The 20325-nt window shown below is 45.4% G+C and overlaps 1 protein-coding gene across 2 annotated transcripts in view; it reads right to left on the bottom strand.

The window, feature by feature from the left end:
- NT5M (5',3'-nucleotidase, mitochondrial) overlaps positions 1-20325 on the bottom strand; it is a 39204-nt gene that overhangs the window by 7187 nt on the left and 11692 nt on the right. For both annotated transcript variants that reach the window (XM_090291915.1, XM_090291913.1), the window contains exon 3: positions 18788-18848. In XM_090291915.1, coding sequence (XP_090148041.1) covers positions 18788-18848 — 61 coding nt within the window. The remainder of the gene's footprint in view (positions 1-18787; positions 18849-20325) is intronic.

Raw genomic sequence — 20325 nt, forward strand, 5'->3', positions numbered from 1 at the left:
CATGTGTATAATTATCCATCTGTTCTCAAAATTCGTGTTTCTCTCTTCATTACTTTTTTTTGATATCTAAATATTTGTGTCATATCATAAGCAAATAACTGGATAAAAGAGTCCCCTTGGAATAAAATTTGCTGAAGGTATATATTGTTATTTGAGGAGTATACTTCTGAGGAAGAATGGTAGTTATTCAGAATCTCTCAGAGTAAAGTGTTTACTTTTTATGAGCTAATAATGGCCTTCAAAAGCATTTTATTTACTTATAAAATTTGCTTTATTTGAAACCTAAATAATGGAGAAGCTAGAGATCTGTTTGTTTTCCATCCACTAAGGGAACTTTTCTGGAAATTTACTGGGGAAATTGAGGCTCAAGGTTTAACCTTATGTTGCTGGGCTACTGTTTATTTTCCATGATGTAGGGCACATCAGAGAAGGAAAACTCTGACTCCAAAAAACCTCCGCTGCCTTGCGGCATACCTCTTCAGGGGAAAGGCTAAGGGAGTAAACCCCGACAGAAAATCCGGAGCCGGAGTCCCTAAGGCGGTTTGACGTTGTAGTCAACACCGGCAACTCCTGCGGCGCACCTGAAGCCAAGCTGTATTGACTCCGTCTTTCCCTTGGACCCTTCAGCTGCGAAGAGAGGGGGGGTCTGCTGCATGGGCAACAGCAGACCCTCCATATCACCCTGCCCAGGCTCTGTAGCTTCAGCTTCACTGGAGAGGACACTCCAGCGTCATCGCAAGATGTCGATTCAACACAGGAGGAGACAGATACCGTGTCACTCCCGAGTCGGACTGCACAGCCATTTTCGGCGGTGCAGATAGACTCTTAAGAAGCTACACCATCGTCTCTCAAGACGGACGGCTGCCGACGATTGTTTTTAATCTGAAACCCATTTGTTCATTGATGGCATATAGGAAAGCAATAGACTGTTATATATTAACCTTGCATCCTGCAGCCTTGCTATAATTGCCTATTAATTCCAATAGATTTTTTTTGTCAATTCTCTCATATTTCTACATAGATGGTCATGTCATCTGCAAACAAAGACAATTTTATTTCTTATTTTAAAATCTGTATATTTATTTCCTTTTCTTGTTTTATTTCGTTAGCCAGGGCTTCCAGTACAATGTTGAAAAGGAGTGGTAAGAGCGCACACCCTTGCTGAGCTGCGGATATTAGCAGGAAAGCTTCTAGTCTCTCATCATTAAGTATGTTAGCTGTAGGCTGTTTGTAGATATTCTTTATTGGATTGAGAAAATTATTATTTTTTTTATCATGATGGGTACTGGATTAATCAAATGTGTTTCTGCATATATTGATGACCACATGATTTTCCATCTTTGGCCTCTTCATGTAGTAGATTACATTAGTTGATTTTCAAATGTTCAATTTGTTAATATTTTGTCTTTTTTAAGAGATATATTTTATTTTTATTTTAAAGATTATTTATTTATTACTTTTATGGAGAGGCGAAGGGAGGGAGAAAGGGAGAGAAATATCAGTGTGTGCTTGCCTCTTGCGCACCCCCAACTTGGGACCTGGCCTGTAACCCAGGCATGTCCCCTGACTGGGAGGAAAGTGAACTAGTGACCCTTTGGTTCACAGGCCAGTGCTCAATCCACTGAGCCACACTAGCTGGGGCACTAATATTTTGTAGATGACAGATAAGTTGAGACATATTCCCTCTATGTCTATTTTCTGGAAGAGATTGTAGAATTGTTATAATTTCTTTCTTAAACACTTGGTAGAATTCACAAGTAAACCCATCTGGGCCTGGTGCTTTCTGTTTTGGAAAGTTATTTATTATTGGATTAATTTCTTTAATAGATACAAATGTTCAACTTCCCATGGCGTTATATCCAGATAAACCCATTATAAGTTGAAAATATTGTAAGGAAAAAATGCATATTAGCCCTGGCCAGTGTGACTCAGTTGGTTAGAGCATTGTCCCATAGACCAAAAAGTCACAGGTTCGATTCCCAGTCAGAGGATATGCCAAGGTCGAGGATTCAGTCCTGGGTTGAGGTGTGTACAAGAGGCAACAGATCAATGTTTCTCTCTCACATTGATGTCTCTCTCCCTCTCTCTTTCCTTCCCTTTCCCTCTCTCTCTCTCTAAAAAAAAAAAAAGCATTTTAATACTACACTGTAGAATACTGGACTTTTCACTCTCATGGCTGTGTGGCTAACTGGGAGCTGTGGCTCAATGCCACTACCCGGCAGTATGAGAGAGCATCATACCACATACTGACCAAAACTCAAATTATAGTCCTACAAAGTATGCATTGCTTTACTACAGTAAAATCTAAACATGATTAAGTCGAACCTTTTTAAGTCAGGGACACTCTGTATAGGTCTATTCATATTGTCTATTTATTCTTGTGTGAGCTTACCTGATTGTGTCTTTCAAGGGATTGGTCCATTTTTATCTAGGTTATCAAATTTGTGGGCAGAGTTGTGCATAGTATTTCTTTATTATTATTGATATTCTAATTGCCACCAGATATAGTGATGTTTCTTCTTTTATTTCTAATATTAATAACTTGTGTCTTGTTTTTTTATTAGTGAGTCTAGCTAGAGGCTCATTGATTTTATTGCTCTTTTCAAAGTGCCAAATTTTGTTTCTCTTGTTTTTCTCTTTTTTTTAACTATACAAACTCTTTAATAATCTGTCTTAAAAACATATTAAGGATGTATTTCAGTTGCATTAATTTTTTAAATATGCTTTATAGATTATGCTGTTACAGTTATCACTATTTCTTTTCCCTCTTCTCCCCTCCACCCAGTGACCCCCCCTCCCTCCAGTTGCCCCCCACTTAGTCAATGCCCATCGGTTGTGCATATAGTTCTTTTCAACCTCTTCCTGTCTATTCCACTCCCTTCTACTATGCTTCTTAATTCCTGTACCATCTCCCTCCCTTCCCCATTCCCCCTCCCTGCTGACTTCCTCCCAATATGTTCCCCATACCTATAATTCTTTTCCCACTCTTGTTGCCTACTTAGTTTGCCTTTGTTTCGGTTCCCTAGCTTCTGTTGTTGGTTGTTGTGATACAGTTTTCATTTTAATGTTCATAGTTTTGATCCTCGTTCTCCTAAACAAGTCCCTTTAACATTTCCTATAACAGTGGTTTGGATCTGATGAATTCCTTCAGTTTTACTTTGTCCTGGAAGCACTTTCTCTGCCCTTCTATTCTGAATGAGAGCTTCACTGGATAGTAATCGTGGTTGTAGATTTTTGCTTTTCATTCCTTTGAATATTTCTTGCCAGTCCCTTCTTGCCTGCAGAGTTTCTTTCGAGAAATCAGTTAAGAGTCTTATTGTGACCCCTTTGTATGTAATTCTCTTCTTTCTCTTGCTGCATTTAAGATTCTCTCTTTATCCTTAATTTTTGACACTTTGATTATAACGTGTCTTGGTGTGGTTCTCCCTGGGTCCAGTTTTTTTGGAACTCTCTGTGCTTCCTGGACATGTAAGTCTATTTCCTTCCCCAAGTTAGGGAAGTTCTGCTTCATTATTTTTTCACATAATTTTTCAATTTCTAGTTCTTCTTCTTCACCTTCTGGCAACCCTATGATTCAGATATTGGCCCGCTTATAGCTGTCCCACAGGTTTCTGAGCTTCTCCTCATTTTCCTCACTTTTCATTTCCTCTTTCTGCACTGGTTGACTGTTTGTTCGTTCCCTATGTTCCAATTTGTTGATTTGATCCCTGGTTTTCTTTCCCTCACCACTTGTTTCTTATGTGTTTTCGTTCATTTCAGCAGGACTAGCCTTCATTCCTTCCCCGTCTTGTTTAAGATCTGCTGTTAGGTCTGGAAGCATTTGTATAACCAAGCTCTAAACTGTGCCTCACTAAGATTTCCTATCTGCTGATCCGTTAGATTCGATATTTGCTGTCTGGTCAGCTCTGTCACCGGGATCTCTATCATGATCTGTGCCATCCTGACAGTTTGTGTTTACCTTTGCTTCCTGGGCAGGGCTGTCACACCTCCCATGCTATAGGGGGCGGAGCCCCATGCACTTGTCACTACGGGACGACCCTTCTCACCACACTGTGGTGTTTTGTGTGTGGGGTGGGGGTCCAAGATGGATTCTTGCTGTTTACTCTCCACTGAGAGACCAGGAGCTTCTTCCTCCATCCCCACTCCCTCCAGCCTTCACGTTCCGAGGCAATGGGGGTCTGCCTTCCCTGGCATTGGAATCGCAAGCTGATGGATCTGGTCTGCAGCCTGGGGTGCTCCCCAGGTGTTTCTTGCCTCTTTTTAAATATGGGTGTCTGTGCTTACCGCTGTCCTGCCGCCGTCGCCACAGCTGCCGCCACCAGCACAGCTTGACCTCTATGCTCCGGCTTCGCCCCTCCTACTCGTCCAGACAAGCACCACTTCTTTATAACTTCATATGTTGGACTTCCATTTACTTTCTGGATCTTCTGGTTGTTTCTGGTTTTGCGGTTGATGTATTCCTTCTTAGTTGTGGAAGGAAACGGAGGGTGTCAGTCTAGGCCTCCATCTTGGCCGGAAGTCTGTTGTTTTCCTCTATTGATTTCTTGTTTCAACTTCATTGATTTTTGCTCTAATTTTTACTATTTCTTTTCTTCTACTTACATTGGATTTAATTTGCTCTTCTTTATCTAGTTTCCTAGGATGGAAGCTTAGATCACTGATATTAGATATTTCTTTTATTGTTGTAGTTGTTTTTTTAAAGTATATTTTATTAATTATGCTATTACAGTTGTCCCAATTTTTTCCCTTTAACCCCCTCCACCCAGTACCCCACTTCCCCCCACCTTAGTTCATGTCCATGGGTCATGCATATAAGTTCTTTGGCTTCTCTATTTCCTTTACTAGTCTTAACAACCCCGTCTATTCTGTACCTACCAATTATGCTTCTTGAACCCTGTACCCTTTTCCCCATTCTCCCCCTTCCCCCTCCATATGATCTCCATATCTATGGTTCTGTTCCTGTTTTAGTTTCCTTAGTTTTAGTTTTTGCTTTTTACATTCATTTGTTGATAGTTGTGAGTCTGTTGTCATTTTACTGTTCATAGTTTTGATCTTCTTTTTCATAAATAAGTCCCTTTAACATTTCATATAATAAGGGCTTGGTGATGGTGAACTCTTAGCTTTACCTTGTCTGGGAAGCACTTCATCTGCCCTTCCATTCCAAATGATAGCTTTGCTGGGAAGAGTAATCTTGGTTGTAGGTCCTTGCTTTTCATCACTTTGAATACTTCTTGCCATTCTCTTCTTGCCTGCAAAGTTTCTTTTGAGAAATCAGCTGAGTCTTATGGGAACTCTTTTGTAGGCAACTCTCTTCTTTGCTCTTGCTGCTTTTAAGATTCTCTCTTTATCTTGAACCTTTGGTATTTTGATTATGATGTGTCTTGGTGTGGTCCTCTTTGGGTCCAACTTGTTTGGGACTCTCTGTGCTTCCTGGACTTGTATATCTATTTCCTTCACCAAATTAGGGAAGTTTTCCTTCATTATTTTTCAAATAAGTTTTCAATTTTTGGCTCTTCCTCTTCTCCTCTAGCATCCTATGATTCAGATGTTGGCGCTTTTGGAGATGTCCCAGAGTCTTCTTATTCTCTCTCTCTCTCTTTAAAAAAATTCTTTCTTTATTCTGTTCTGGTTGATTGTTTATTTCTTCCTTGTGTTCCAATTCATTGATTTGAACCACTGCTTCCTTCCCTTTGCTACTGATTCCGTGTGGGTTTTTCAGCATTTCACTTAGTATAGCCTTCTCTTCTTCCCCTATGTGTGTGCTACACTCAATCATATCTGTGAACATCATTATCACCAGTGTTTTGAACTCTTCATCAGTTAGGTTGGCTATCTCCTCGTCGCTTAGTTCTCCCACTGGAATCTTGATCCATTCCTTCTTGGAGGCCATACTTCTATGTCTCCTCATCTTGAGAGGCTCCTGTGTTTTATTGCCTCTGTGTCTTAGGTAGAGCTGTTGCACCTGTTAGGTTGTAATGGGTGGAGCCTTAGGTATTCGTCAATATCGGGCAACCCGTTTCACCATGTTGTGGTGCTGTATGTGGAGGAGGGGTCTGAGTGGGAACAATGCTGCTTGCTCAGCACTTGCCCCTGTTCCAGGCACTTCTCCCACTTCTGTATGGGCCTGGCGCCTCTCTAGCTGTTGCCCTGGCCGTCGTTCCCAGAGTGGGTGGGTCTGCAGATGTTCTAGGATCGTGGGCAGTTTCTTCCTCTGCCCAAACCCCCAGTGATTTGCAGTCAAAAGCAATGAGGCTTTATTTTCCCCGGAGCTGGGACCATGACCTGTGCAGTCTGTTCTGGTGCTGGGAGCACTCCCCAGGTGTCGCTTCCGACTTTCTAAGATGTGTGACTGCGCTTTCCACCAGGCTACCACCACCACCAATGCTGCCACCACCACACCGTGTCCTCTCTGTCCCAGCTCCGCCCCTCCTACCTGTCTGGATGAATGTTTCTTCTTTATATCTTTGTTTGCTGGACTTCCATGCAGCTTGATTTTCTGGAACTTCTGGGTGTCTCTAGTTTTGAGGTAGTTGTATCCATTCTTAGTTGTGGAGGGAGACATAGCATGTCTGTCTAGGTCTCCATCTTGGCTGGAAGTCCAGTACCAGACTGTTCTGATTACACTGGCCTTGTGATATAGTTTGATGTCAGGCATTGTGATCCCTCCTACTTTCTTCTTTCTTCTTTCTCAACATTGCTGAGGTTATTCGGGGTCATCTTTGGTCCATATACATTTTTGAAGTATTTGTTCTAGGTCTGTGAAATATGTCACTGGTACTTTAATAAGAATTATGTTGAATCTATAAATTGCTTTGGGTAGTATGGGCATTTTAATGATGTTAATTTTTCCAAGCCACGAACAAAAATAGTCTTTAGATGTCAGTTATATCCAGATGGTGTTGTGGAGTTCAACTATGTCCTTATTTTTTAAGTCTGGCCATTTCTGATAGAGGGGTGTTTACGTCTCCAGATATAATAGTGGATTCATCTATTTCTCCTTGCACTTGTAACGGTTTTTGCCGCACATATTTTTATGTTCTGTTGTTAGGCATATGCATGTTAAAGACTGTTATGTCTTTTTGGATAACTAACCCATCTATCACTATATATAATGACCTTCTTTATCCCTGATAATTTTTATTGGTCTGAAGTCTGTCCTGTCTGAAATTAATATGGCTACTCTCACTTTCTTTTGACCAGTGTTAGTATGATATACCTTTCTCCATCCCTTTACTTTCAATATGTATGTGTCTTTATACTTAACATGTGTTTATTATAGACATGTATTTGAACCTTGTTTTCTTGTTTTTTAGCCAAACCAACAATCTTTATCTTTTAATTGGTGTATCCAGACCCTTGACATTTAAAGTGGTTATTGACAGAATTTGATTAATATCTACTGCCTTGGTTACCATTTATATTTCTTGTCCTTGTAATCTGTTCCTATTTTTGTCTTCCACTCTTTTTATGTCCTTTGTGATTTTAATTTAGCATTTTACACAATACTACTTTCTAGCCTTTCTTAGTATATCAATAGGCATATAGTTAAAAAAAAACTTTTTGGTGGTTGCCCTAAAGTTTGCAATATACATTTACTATTAACTCACTTTCAAATAACAGAATACTGCTTTGCAAGCAGTGCAAATACCTTAAAATAACAAAGGACTCCTAGTTTCTCCCACCCATCCCTTTATCACTGAGGTTACTCATTTCACTTATACAGAAGTTATAACTGTTGCTAATATTATTCTGAGAAAACTATTGGATCAATTAAAAATAAGTTTTTATTTTACCTTTAATTATTTCTTCTATAATGTGCTTCCTTTCTTAATATAGATCTGAGTTTCTGACCTAGATCGTTTTCCTTCTCTCTGAAGAATTTCTTTTAACATTTCTTGCAAGGCAGGTCTACTGGCAACAGATTTCCTCAATTTCTGTTTGTCTGACAAAGTCTTTATTTCTCCTTCACTTTTAAAAATAATTTCATAGGGTACAGAATTGTAGGTGGTAGGTTTTTACTTTCAACATTTTAAATATTTTACTCTTTCTTCTTGCTTGCATGGTTTCTGAAGAGAAGTCAGATATAATTTACATTTCACAAGTCAAAACTACAGAGGCTTTATGAAAGAAAGCCACCTCTGAAACCTCACTTACCTGAAATGTATGGCCATCCTGACTATAACAATGTGGGGTTGGGCCTGCTACCTCTCCAATCAGTAAGCTATTTCTAAAAGCAGTCATGTGAGATGACATGGGTTCAAATCCCAAATCAGCCATGTACTGCTTGTCAGGCCTTTGTCAAGTCTCCTTAACCTCATTTATAAAATGCAGGTATTCACCCTTTGGGGTTTTCATGAAGATTAAATGATTTAATATGACATGTTTAAAACACAGTAACATGTTTAACTCATAGTAATTAATTTTTAAGTGTTAGCACTTATATTATTTTTACTGCTAGGGAACATGTTCTGGCAAATACCTTTCCATTGCAGAAACAGGCTGACATTATACAACATACCTCATAGATATTGGAGATTCGGTTCCAGACCACCACAATAAAGCAAGTATGGCAATAAAAGAAGTCAAAATCTTTTTGCTGGTGAAGGTGCTTGTCAGTTTGTGAAAAATGCAACACCTGTGATGTGCAATAGAGCAGAGCATGATAAAGCACGTTGTGGCTGCACTCACAAAACTCAAAGTCCTTATGGGCCCGTCTCAAGCCATATCTTGACATATCAAAAACAGCAAAGGTTTTAGCGAAGTAAAAATAAATACATTACTCATTTTCATTGTTTATTAATTATATTATTTTGAACAATCTATTTATTGCCTAAAATTCTTCTTTGAACCATCTTCTACACTGTACTGTTTTTTTAACTTAGGTATAATTGACATACAACATTATATTAATTTCAGGCATACAACATAATGATTTGATATTTGTATGTATTGAGAAATGATCACCACCACAGCCTAGTTAAGACCCATCACAATACATAGTTACAATTTTTTTCTTGTGAATAAAAACATTTAAGATCTACTCTCTTAGCAACTTTCAAATATACAGTACATGTTATAAATTACATCCACAGGACTTACTTATTTTATAACTGGAATTTAGTACTTTTTGAATCCCTTCACCTGTTCCACCGCACTACCCACCCACCATCTCTGGTAACCAACAATCGCTTCTCTATATCCATGAGCTTGGGTTTTCTTGTCTGTACATATAAGTGAGGTCATATTGTATTTGTGTTTCTCTATCTGATTTATTTCACTAAGAATAATTCCCTCATGGTCCATCCCTGTTGTTGCAAATGGCAAGATTTCCTTCATTTTTTAATGAGTTTCTTTGAATAAATACCCTGAAGTGGAACTCCTGGGTCCTTCTTTGTTTCTTGTTATAGCCCTTGTTTTAAAGTCTATTTTGTCTGATATAAATATTGCTACTGACAGCCTCGGTTCCCATGCCCTCCCCCGCCCCCCCGCCCACCTGCTGCTGTTTTGGACTTTCCCGTGATCACAGAATGTGCCAAACTGAACCGCATTCAGCCTTGATCAGCCAGCTGTGAGATAAACAACTAAATTCAATAGTTTCTTTTTTATTCCCCCTATAAAGCAAGGCACTTCCCCCTTAGTAGGCTGGAGTCAGAGCTATTCGTGGCATGGCTTCCTCCCCACTTGCTAATTCCCTCAATAAACTTTTTTTTCTGCTCGCTGCGTCTTGAGGGTTCTCTGAGTGACTCTGTTCTTACAGCTACCTCACCTTATTTTCTAATTTCCATTAGCACAAAACATCTTTCTCCATTTCTTTACTTTCAGTCTGTGTGTGTCTTCTGAACTTTAGTTATGGGTCTTGTTTTGTTATCTATTTAGCCAATGTATGTCTTGATTGGAGCATGTAATCCATTTTCACTTAAAGTAATTATTGATGTATTGATGTAATTATTGCCATTTTATTGCTCATATTTTTTATTGTTTTTTTCTTCTTCAGGAAGTCCCTTTAACATTTCTTATAATTCTGGTTTGCGGGAGATGAATTCCTTTAGCTTTTCCTTGTTTGGGAAGCTCTTTATCTGCCCTTCCATTCTAAATGATAGCTTTGCTGGGTAGAGTAATCTCAGTTGTAGGTTCTTGCTTTTTGTCAATTTGAGTATTTCTTGCCAATCCCTTCTGGCCTGCAAAGTTTCTGTTGAGAAACCAGCTGACAGTCTTATGGGAACATCCTTGTAGGTAACTTAACTGCTTTTCCCTTGCTGCTTTTAAGATTCTCTCTTTGTCTTTAACTTTTTGCATTTTAATTATGATGTGTCTTGGTATAGATCTTTGCGGGTCTCTGTTTGGGACACTCTGTGCTTCCTGAACTTACATGTCTATTTCCTTTGCCATGTTAGTGAAGTTTTCAGTTATTATTTCTTCAAATAGGTTCTCAATCCCTCGCACTCTCTCTTCTGGTAACACTGTGATGTGAATGTTGGCATACCTCATATTGTCCCAGAGGCATCTCAAACTATCCTCATTTTTGGTTTCTCTTTTCTTTCTGCTGTTCTACTTGGATGTTTTCTGCTACCTTATCTTCCCAATTGCTGACTTGATCCTCTGCTTCATCTAATCTACTATTGATCTCCTTTAGTGTATCCTTCCTTTCACTTACTGTATTTTTCATTTCTGACTGGTTCTTTTTTGTTTTCTATCTTCATTTTTATGTTTCCTATGTCTTTGTGCAAGTTTTCACTGAGATCATTCATTTTCCCCTCTAAGTTCTTTAAGCATCCTTAATAACAAGGGTTTTGAACTCTGCCTCTGGTAGATTGCTTGTCTCCATTTTGTTTTTTTCTTGAGTTCTGTTATGTTCTTTCATTTGAAACATGTTTCTTTCTCTCCTCATTTCAACTGCCTCCCTGTTTATATGCATTAGGTGGGACTGCTGTGTCTCCCAGTCTTGGCAGAGCAGCCTAATGTACTAGGCGTCCTGTTGGGCCCTTGGTATAATCTCCTAAGCCAGTGCTCCAGGCGTGTCTCTTTGTGGCTTGTGTGTGCTCTCCTGTTGTAGTTGAGCCTTGACTGCTGTTGGCACCTCAGTGCCTGGTTGTGAGGACTGGCTGTGACTGCAGTGTAGGAGCTGCTGTGCAGGGGCTGACCCTATGCAGCAGAATTTGCTTTACTGTGGCTCTGGTGCCACCCGACTCCTCCCTTAGGGTGTGTCATTTATGAAGATGGTTGGTGTTGCTCTGGAGTGGCCACAGTCTCTTGTGTATCTTCCTGGTGTGGTCTGAAGATGGCCACCAGATGTGTTGATTGTGTGGTCTCTTGGGAGGAGCCCTGATGCAGGCGAAAGCCAGTCATTGCCTGTGCCCTGCCTGGGGCCCCTTGGTATGAGCTACAAATGATCTGCAGATGACTGCCACTTGTGCTAGGCTCAGAGGTTCCTGGGAGAGGCACGCTGCCACTAGCGCTGGCTGTGGGAATGCTTAGCAAGAGGTACAGGGCATTCAGAGGCCAGATACTATTTGTTTGGGCGTTGTGAACCTTTCAGATTTTAGGAGAGTGCACAGCACAATCAAGAGAGGCCATTTGTATGGAAAAGCCACTGGAAGTGGCTGGCGTGGGCCTCCAAGTCTAGTGGAGCGGGGTTTCAGGGAATCACCAGGGCCTGGTGAACAGTGATCGCCAGGTGGATGGAGTCTCAGACACAGCACTGAGCCTCAGTGGGAGAAGGGCTCAACAAAGGAGCAATAGCCTCTGTCAGCACTTTGTTTGGGAGAAATCTGCCCCTCCAGCCCTCAGTCTGAAGCCAGACAATTCAGTTCCTCTCCTTATGTTCCTTAAACCTTTCAAGCTGCTGCCCAGCCCTGCAGCCTGGAGCCAGCGAGGCTACCTGTGAATAAGTCCACGTGTGGGCCCTCTAAGAGGAATGCCTGGGACTCCAGAAGCCGTCCATCTCACCTGGATGGAATTCCCTCAGCCACACTCTCCACTGGCTTTCACAGCCACAAGTTACAGGGCCTTCTCTTCCAGGCGCTGAAACCCTGGGACGGTGAGCCCGTTGTGGAGCTGGGACCCGTCACTCCTATGTGGGGACTTCCATAACCAAGAACTCCCTCCCAGTTGGGTATGGGACCTGCCGGTTCTGCATCTCCACATCTCCTACCAGTCTTGATGTGGCTTCTTCTGTACATCCTTAGTTATGGGACTTCTGTTCAGGCTAGACTTCAGGTGGTTTTCAATGATGGTTGTTCTGTAGTTTAGTTATCATTTTGATGTGGTTGTGGGAGGAGGGGGGCATAGCATTTACCTACTCCATAATCTTGACTGGAAGTCCCACACATACATATCTTTTCAAGTTAGTGCTTTTGCTTTTTCTGGATAAATACCCAGAAGTGGAATTTCTGGACCATAGGTAGTATCATTTTAAATTTTTTGAGGAAACTCCATACTGTTTTCCACAGTGGCAGCACCAGTCTGCATTCTCACCAGCAGCGCACTAGGGTTCCGATTTCTCCGCATCCTCGCCAGCACGTGTTGTTTGTTGATTTGTTGATGATGGTCATTCTGACAGGTGTGAGGTGGTATCTCGTTGTGGTTCAGACGTGCATTTTTCTGATGATTAGTGATGTTGAGCATCTTTTCATATATCTATTGGCCATCTGTATGTCCTCTTTGGAGAAATGTCTATTCAGAACTTCTGCCCACTTGAAAAACTAGATTCTTCTTCTTTTGTGTGTTATTGAGTTGTATGAATTTATTATATATTTTCAATATTAACCCCTTATCAAGTATATGATTTGCAAATATTTTCTCCCAGTCTATGGCTGCCTTCGTTTTGCTGATGGATTCCTTTGCCATGTAAGCCTGTCTTTTAGTGAGCCTATGCTTCTTGTCTGTGAGCTTCACCAGTGCTGGGGATTTTTTTCCTGCCTTAGGTGGGATAGATGACCAGATGGGCTGGAGTTGAGTCACTCAGGCTCCGATTAAATAGTTTCCTTTGAAGGCAGGCCTTGTGAAGAATAGAATACCCTAGCATGTTTCAGGATGGTTACTGTGAGGGCTGTGTAAAGCTCTTGAAGGTACAGTTCACAGAAGTGGGGGCTCCCATGACAGCCTGTAGGGGTGCTTTGGACATGTTCTCTGTCTTGACTGTGGTGCTGATTGTCCTTTAAGGAGTTCAATGACATTGAGTTTACATGATATCTTAAGAAATCAGATGCAAAAAATAATAAGGGCAATTTTTATTTATTTAAGATTTTATTTATTTATTTTTAGAGAGAGGGAAAGGGAGGGAGAAAGAAAGGGAGAGAAACATCAGTGTGTGGTTGCCTCTCGCTCACCCTCAACTGGGGACCTGGCCCACAACCCAGGCATGTGCCCTGACTGGGAATCAAACCAGCGACCCTTTGGTTTGCAGGCCAGTGCTCAATCCACTGAGCCATACCAGCCAGGGCAAATAAGAGCATTTTTAAAGGCCTTTGAGTGTTCTGCCAATTTACTAACTGGAAAGGTTTTATTAGTTTCTTTCTACCAGCCCTATCTGAAATACTGGTTTTTACAAACCTTTACCAATACTAGTTATTATAACTTTAAATGATCATTCTAATAGAAAAAGTCATTTCAACTTTCAGTAATCTGTGCTTATGTTCACTGTGTTTTTTGCTTTCAGAAAACTTTCTATTAGCATCCACAGTGCATTTTTCTATTAGGCATTCATTATTTCTCATGGGTGTAACAAGTCACTGCCATGGTGACTGTCCTGTGGGCCTTTGTCACTGTCTTGGTTTAGGTCATCATTATATTCCACCCAGTTCACTGCAGCAGGCTCCCTGCGGTCTCCAGGCTCGGGGTGAAGACTACCGGTGACCTGCCAGGCTGCTGCAGGGGGCTTTCAGAAACACAATGGGGTTTGTGACAGATTTGCTTAAAAACTCTCAAAGGCCTCTCAGTGCCTGTAGCTGGAAGTGCAAACTCCTGATTACTAAAGGCTCTGCCTGCTTATTCAACTCATCTCTCGCCTCTCCCCGCATGCCATCCCCACCCTCCAAGCTCCCCCTTACGCCTCTTGGTGTTTGCACGTGCTATTTGCAACACTCAGAAATCACTCCCTGACCTTCTTTGCCTGCTCATTCCCATGACTGACTCTTTGGTACTTTCCTGAAGAACAAGCCATGGCTTCCTCCTCCTGGATGGCCACAGGGGCTGTGAAACAGTGACAGCCTGCTGTGTGCCGGCCACACTGTCAGCAGCTCCTGAAAGCACAGATGGGGCATTTTTTAAGTGTTATAGCTTGTGGATTGAGCGTCGGCCTGCGAGCTAAGTGTCGCTGGTTCGATCTTCCAGTCAGGGTACATCAGAGAAGGAAAACCCTGACTCCAAAAAACCTCCGCTGCCTTGCGGCATACCTCTTCAGGGGAAAGGCTAAGGGAGTAAACCCCGACAGAAAATCCGGAGCTGGAGTCCCTAAGGCGGTTTGACGTTGTAGTCAACACCGGCAACTCCTGCGGCGCACCTGAACCCAAGCTGTATCGACTCCGTCTTTCCCTTGGACCCTTCAGCTGCGAAGAGAGGGGGGGTCTGCTGCATGGGCAACAGCAGACCCTCCATATTACCCTGCCCAGGCTCTGTAGCTTCAGCGTCATCACAAGATGTCGATTCAACACGGGAGGAGACAGATACCATGTCACTCCCGAGTCGGACTGCACAGCCATTCTCGGTGGTGCAGATAGACTCTTAAGAAGCTACACCATCGTCTCTCGAGACGGACGGCTGCCGACGACGACGACGACGATAGCTGGTGCTCGGTAAATGTTTGCTGAATGAATGAATTCATTATTTCCTTAAGTTCAAAATTGGCCTACATTTTATATTTGAGGTTAAATGAAGAGACTCAATTCTGGGGTAGAAAGAAACACATCAGAAGGTTAACAGTGCTTCTGTAACTCGGTGGTAGGATCAGAGGGGTGGGGCTTTGTTGCTTTTTTCCTTTATTTTAATCCAGGTATCCACCATTATTGCACCCCTTCCTCTGGTAACAGCATCTGAATTTTTTTCTGTGAAGCCACCTCATCCTTAACAGGACCCCAGGAGCTCCCCCGCCCCTCATTGCCACAGGTGAGGGGTGGGACCTGAGTTCAGCTGGTAAGCTCCTTCTCTAGGACTGTGACTCTTGGGCACAAAAACGTAGGAATGGAAACTGGCCGGGGCTGCAGCCCCGTGGGCACAGGCACTGAGGAGGCCGCCTGTGGCTCTGGCTCCCACGCTGCTGGCCCGGGGCCTGCTCCGTCCAATTTTCCTTTGATTCTCTGAGCAAACCAGCATCCTTCCAATAAATTCTAATTTTGTTTTAAGTTGGCTGGATGCTGTTGATATTGCTTGTGACAAAAGAGTCCTAACTGTGACCTCTCCTTACACAGTCACTGTACTCCGAATCCTCAGCAAGGAGCAGGCACCGCTGTGGAAGCGGCTAAGGGCAGGGCTAGGGACACGCAGACCTGGACCCAGTGCACTGCCTGTGAGCACTAGATCTGCCCCGCACTCAGTCTCTTGCTCCATCTGGCAGATCAGAAGACTACAGTTGACCCTTGAAGTACCTGGGTTTGCGCAGGCCCGCTTGTATGCGGATTCTCTTCAGTAAACACCTGTGCTGTTTTTGATCTGTGGTTATGAGTGTGCAGATGCAAAAGGCTGACTGTATGTATTGATCTATACACTCTATACGGGGGCTCATGCGTCTATAGGTTCTGGTATCTGCAAGGGTGCAGGTAGGGGTGTCCCATCCCCTTCAGGTGGGAAGGGACAACACAAGTTTTAGGGAAGCCAAAAGTTATATGCAGATTTTTGACTGCAGGGGTAGGGAGTTGGTGCCCCATTTCCCTGTGCTTGTCAAGGGTCAACTGTATTCCCATTTCACAGGGAGTTGCTGTGAGCCCTAAAGATGATCCTACAAGTACAGCACCTGCCATAGTAAAAGTGTCCAACGTCCCTGACCACTGTGGCTCAGCAGGCTGGGCAACGTCCCATGAAGCAAAAGGTCGCAGGTTTGGTCCGCTGTAGGGGCATGTGCAAGAGGCAACTGATGCATGTTCCTCTCTCACCTGGATGTTTCTCACCCTCTTTCTCTCCCTCTCCCTAAAAATAAATAAATGAAATCACTTTTAAATAATAAAATAAAAGTGCTAAATAAATGGCAAACATTATTACCAAAAGATGTTTGATAACTCTGTTGAGCAAATAAATCTATTCATCCAACAACAAATACTGAGTGCTGACAACATGCCAGGCTGTGAGCTGGGCACCGAAATCAGTACTCTGCGAGACAGCCATCGTCCCTGCCCTCATGGCTCCTGCGGTCTAGTGGGTGAAACAAACAGATGACAAGATACGGACAGAGAAATAAACCCACTTCAAATGGTGGTACAGCAGTCCCTCTCTATATCGTGGTTCACTTATCGCGGCCTCCCTGTATCACGGGATTTTTTAAAATATTGTTTAATTATTTATCGTGGATTTTTTGCTATATCGCGGATTTTGCAGTACTGTATACATATGTTGTTAAAGTTACATAGGTTTAAGAGCGTAGAATATGTTTAAGAACATAAGTAGTGTTTATAAAAGTGTGGAAAAGGTTATAAGGGAATGGGAAAGGTTAATAAGGGACTGGAAACAGTTTATAAGTGTGTGGGAAGGGTTTATAAGGCCTTAAAATATATATAAGTACTAAAATAAATGTAAGGTTCCTACTTCGCGGGGGGTCTGGAATGTAATGCCCGCCATAAGTGAGGGACTACTTAAGTGTTACGCAGCAAACAAAGGGCTGAGAGATGCAACTACAAGGCGGAGGAAGAATGTACTTTAGATACAGTCGGATGCCGTGGGAGGCTGCTGAGCTGAGGCCTGAAGGATGAAGAGCAAACAAGCAGGCAGAAGACCCAGCAAGTGCAAGGGCAGGAAGCAAGAATGCATGGTGTGCTCAGAAGCAGAGGAATACAAAGCATTGTGAAGGGAGAGGACAGGAACGTGGCGCTGGGCGGGAGGGCAGGTTAGGCAGGGCCTCGTAGGTGTTGGGAAGGAGTCTGCATGTGTGTGGATCGCATGTTTATACCTCCTTGCATTCTACTTTAAGCGCAGGGGGAAAGCATGGACATGTTCCACAGTAGGAGGCTGACATGCACTGCTTATGAGGACCCCGGGGGCTCTGTGTGGGACTGAAATGCAGATGGGTCAGGAGGCTCTCTCTCAGTTCTGGGAAGGAATGCTGAGGTGATGGCAACAAGAAAAGGGAGGAGCCAGATGCCAGATACATTTCAGGAACAGACCTCCAGCAGCTGGGACTTGCTGATGTGCTGCAGGTGGGGGTCAGAAGGATGTCGCCAGGACGGCCCCTGCTTCCAGCCGGAGAGGAGAGGCACGGGCGTGGGATGGGAACAGCAGCGCCCAGCAACAGGCGTGCCAGGTCTGAGCTGCCCAGAGCTCAGAGGAGAGTCCTGGGCTGAGGCCACACGGGGACTGCAGGCATACAGGTGACACTTAAATCCACGGGAATGGATGACTGACAGCCATCTTATCAGTCTTACTTCAGTAGGAGCTGGACAAGCATCCTGACGCCCGCGTACCACCTCGGTTGAAACAGTTACTATAGCCCATCGTTCTCAAAAGTAAGGGCACACCTGACAGCGTGCTTAAATACACTCAGCTGCTCCCAGAGATTCTAATTCAGAAGCTCTAGGGAGAGACCAGAAAACACCCACTTCTATTCAAGTGTCCTGGGGGTGCAGACCCGCTGGCCAAGGGGCCTGACTGGGTCACTGCTCTACTACGAACAGTGGACCTGGCCCCCGTCCTAACTGCACACTTCCTGACTTTGGGGAAGTGATTAACTCCTGAGTGTAACCAAACCCATGTTTGTTGCGTGTTCTAAGGGCGTAAGGATAACCGGGGGGTGGGGTGCCGGGAGCGTGCAGTGAAATGGTGGGTCCCGAGCACCGTGCATAAATAACACTGCGGTAACTGCCCAGGAAGTGTGAGTGCGCAGTCCATTTAAAGCACACAGAGGGCATCCCATGCTGGCTGACTATGTGCACTTTGCTTCTAATAGGGAGCTGGAGACACTTGCCGGAACTCAGGGTGAAGGGCCGAGCCAGCCCCTGACCAGGGAGGCCCTGGGCGTGGGCAGTGCTGCCTGAGCCTCCTCAGGAGGGGCCGGGCCCTGGGCCCAGCTCTGGTATGAATGCCCACCTCTTGGGCCACAGACCTTCCCTTCGGTTTGATCAACCGCAGGTTCTCAATTTCCAGAAAAGTCTGTTTCATGTAATCCTAGTATTTTCAATAACGATGATAAAGTGACTATGAAGCAAAATTCAACTAGTTCCCCTTTGCAAGACTTCCTGTGTAAAGAAATCCGTGTGCCCTAGCGTGTGAATTCGGGCTGCCTGCGGCCCTTCCACAGACACATTTTCTCCCCCTGCCCGCCCTTCATGAACGACACTGTGCTGAGATGTGGGTGGTCACCCTTCCCAGGGAGCCTGTTGTCTTCACCAGGCCCCACCCAGACGAGGTGGCAGACTGAGGGACTGGCGCTACCGAAGGCCGTCGGGGGAGGAGACCCGGCAGAGAGACAGGAGGGACCCACGCAAGCAGAGGCAGGCACCAGGCCACCCCTGCCTCCGGCGGCTGCGCAGAGGCCCCGTGCGGCGCCCGCTGGGTGTGCCAAGAGCCAGCGCCCCTTTCCTAGGACCTGCAGGGTAAGAGCGAGAAGAGCAAAGTGCCAGGCCCTACCCGAGCAGGCTGCACGTCTTACCTTCTCGTAGGGACAGTACTTGTACATCTTGATGGGGCTCGTGCAGATGAAGACATCAGTGCTGCGGGGAGGGGAAGGAGAGTGAGCCCGGCGCCACATCCCGGTCGTCACCCCACCCTCCCGCTGTGGGTCAGCCCATGGCCCTGGGCAGCTAGAGGGGACCCCCGCCCCAGCCCAGGCAACCAGCTCTCAGCAGGGGCACTTGACATATGGCAACTCTTCACGGCCAGACCCGAAAGACGGGTGGGGCTGGGCAGATGTGGTGTGGGACCTAACCACGAAACGCTGAGCCAGAGCCCCCACAGAGGGGAGGCGTCACAGTAACGCAGAGCTGGTCACAGGGGAGGCTTGGGGCCTCGTGCAATGCAACGTAGAGAAACCCTGAGGACAGTCTTCCCGGGAAGCACCCAGCCGGGCCTGCGGGCGGGCAAGCAGGGGGAGCAGCCCTGGCCCACCTGGCTAAGCCCCCTGACGGGGATGGGGGTGGGGACAGGGATGGGGGGTTGGGGGGGCAGAGCGTGGCTCTGCTGGGGAGCGCCCTTCCCCACCCGCTGTGCTTCTGAGCCGGGTCTGCGGGGGAGCTGACCTGGACGAGCCTCCCAGGAGCCCGCTTCTCCTCGCCACCCCAAGGTCCCCCCGTCACTCAACGAAGGAGCCATGTGGGTCCCGACATTCTCATCAAGCCGGCGTCGCCCCAGGAACCACCCGCATCAGCTCAAGCCTATGAAGACTGGATTCTTCTGGTTTCTCTGGGAGTCATCAGAAAGCGCACCCCTGCGAGGACCGGCGGTGCCCCACCCTGCCGCTGCGTCAGTCCCCTGGGTACGCAGCCTCTGCTTCGCGCTCTCCCACCTCCCGCAGCACTGGGACCTGGCCTCCCAGCGCGAGTCCCCTCCGCGGGGTGCCGGGGCGACCGCTGCGCCATCCTCACACCCACCTGCTTCAGACGTGTGAAGTGAGGTGAGTTCCTGGGGCCCCACGGCCACTTCCAGACCGCTTTCCTTCGAAGTCCCTGTGCCTAGAGCCGCACCCCTGCTGCGCTTCCTGCTCCCTCACCTACAGCTGCGGGGCTGCTGTGCGTGTTGCCCCGCCTCCCAGGCTCAGCATTGCCCCTGCGCCTCAGCGACCGTCCAGGGACGCGCACTGTGCACACGTGCCCATCCAACCCCTCGGCCTCTCAGGCCCCGGCCTGCTCCCTTCCAGAAACCTCCTTCCTTGTGCAGTCCGCAGCTCCCTTCCCCTGTGGCACCCTGGAACTCACCCCTGCTCCTGCCAGAGTCCCGTTTCATTTGCCTCTAACCCCCACCCACTACCCCGCCAGGAACGCCCCCCCCCCCAATCTCCCAGTCCACCCTTCCACCCCATCAGCACAGACAACCCAGGACGGCCCCCAGGCAGCTGCCCAGTCTCACCGCCCAGCCTCTCTGACTGCTGGGCCCTGCCAGGTGATGCCACCCAGGCCCAGGGCTTTCAACACTGCCTCAAGGCTGGTGCCCCCCAAACTGCTCTGACAACCAGATCCCTCCTGTGCGAGAAAA

Source organism: Furipterus horrens, unplaced genomic scaffold, assembly GCF_987537825.1.
Source record: "Furipterus horrens unplaced genomic scaffold, mFurHor1.1.pri manual_scaffold_11, whole genome shotgun sequence".
Taxonomy (NCBI): domain Eukaryota; kingdom Metazoa; phylum Chordata; class Mammalia; order Chiroptera; family Furipteridae; genus Furipterus; species Furipterus horrens.